The sequence below is a fragment of the Orycteropus afer genome, unplaced genomic scaffold (genome assembly GCF_000298275.1).
Source record: "Orycteropus afer afer isolate SDZICR_OR568_19922 unplaced genomic scaffold, OryAfe1.0 scaffold00047, whole genome shotgun sequence".
NCBI classification, from domain to species: Eukaryota; Metazoa; Chordata; class Mammalia; order Tubulidentata; family Orycteropodidae; genus Orycteropus; species Orycteropus afer.
Genome location: NW_006921634.1, coordinates 6838758 through 6839111, shown reverse-complemented (window position 1 = coordinate 6839111; position 354 = coordinate 6838758). Strand labels below are relative to the sequence as shown.

General features: G+C 60.7%; 1 protein-coding gene across 1 annotated transcript in view; it reads right to left on the bottom strand.

Annotated features, from left to right (window-relative positions):
* Positions 1-73, bottom strand: part of PIWIL4 (piwi like RNA-mediated gene silencing 4) — a 56300-nt gene extending 56227 nt beyond the window's left edge. Inside the window, exon 1 of the mRNA XM_007938101.1 lies at positions 14-73. Coding sequence (XP_007936292.1) covers positions 14-73 — 60 coding nt within the window. The remainder of the gene's footprint in view (positions 1-13) is intronic.
* Positions 74-354: the final 281 nt, after the last annotated feature.

Here is a 354-nt window from a genome sequence, read left to right as displayed (position 1 = left end):
GGGTGGGCCCTACCTCCAGGGCCCTAGGGCTGCGGGCGATGCCTCGTGCTCTCACGCGGGCCCGACCACTCATGTTCCCGAGGAATTCAGAGCTGCTTCAAGAGCGATGAATTCTTACTTAGGGAGTCAATTTGGCGTCGTGCTGGGTCACCTGCTTCTCGATTTCAGTGCGTAGGCGGAGAGGGCACGCTTAGCGTTCTGGGTTCTCAAGTCGCGCAACGCGCAACGACCTGGTACCACATGGGCCCGGCGCTGTTCCCACTGTGCTTGCCAGTGGTTGGTCCTGAGAGCAGACCGGAACTAGTCTTGCCTGGCTTGCCATAAGCTTCCACTCCGCCACTACCGGGTACCACC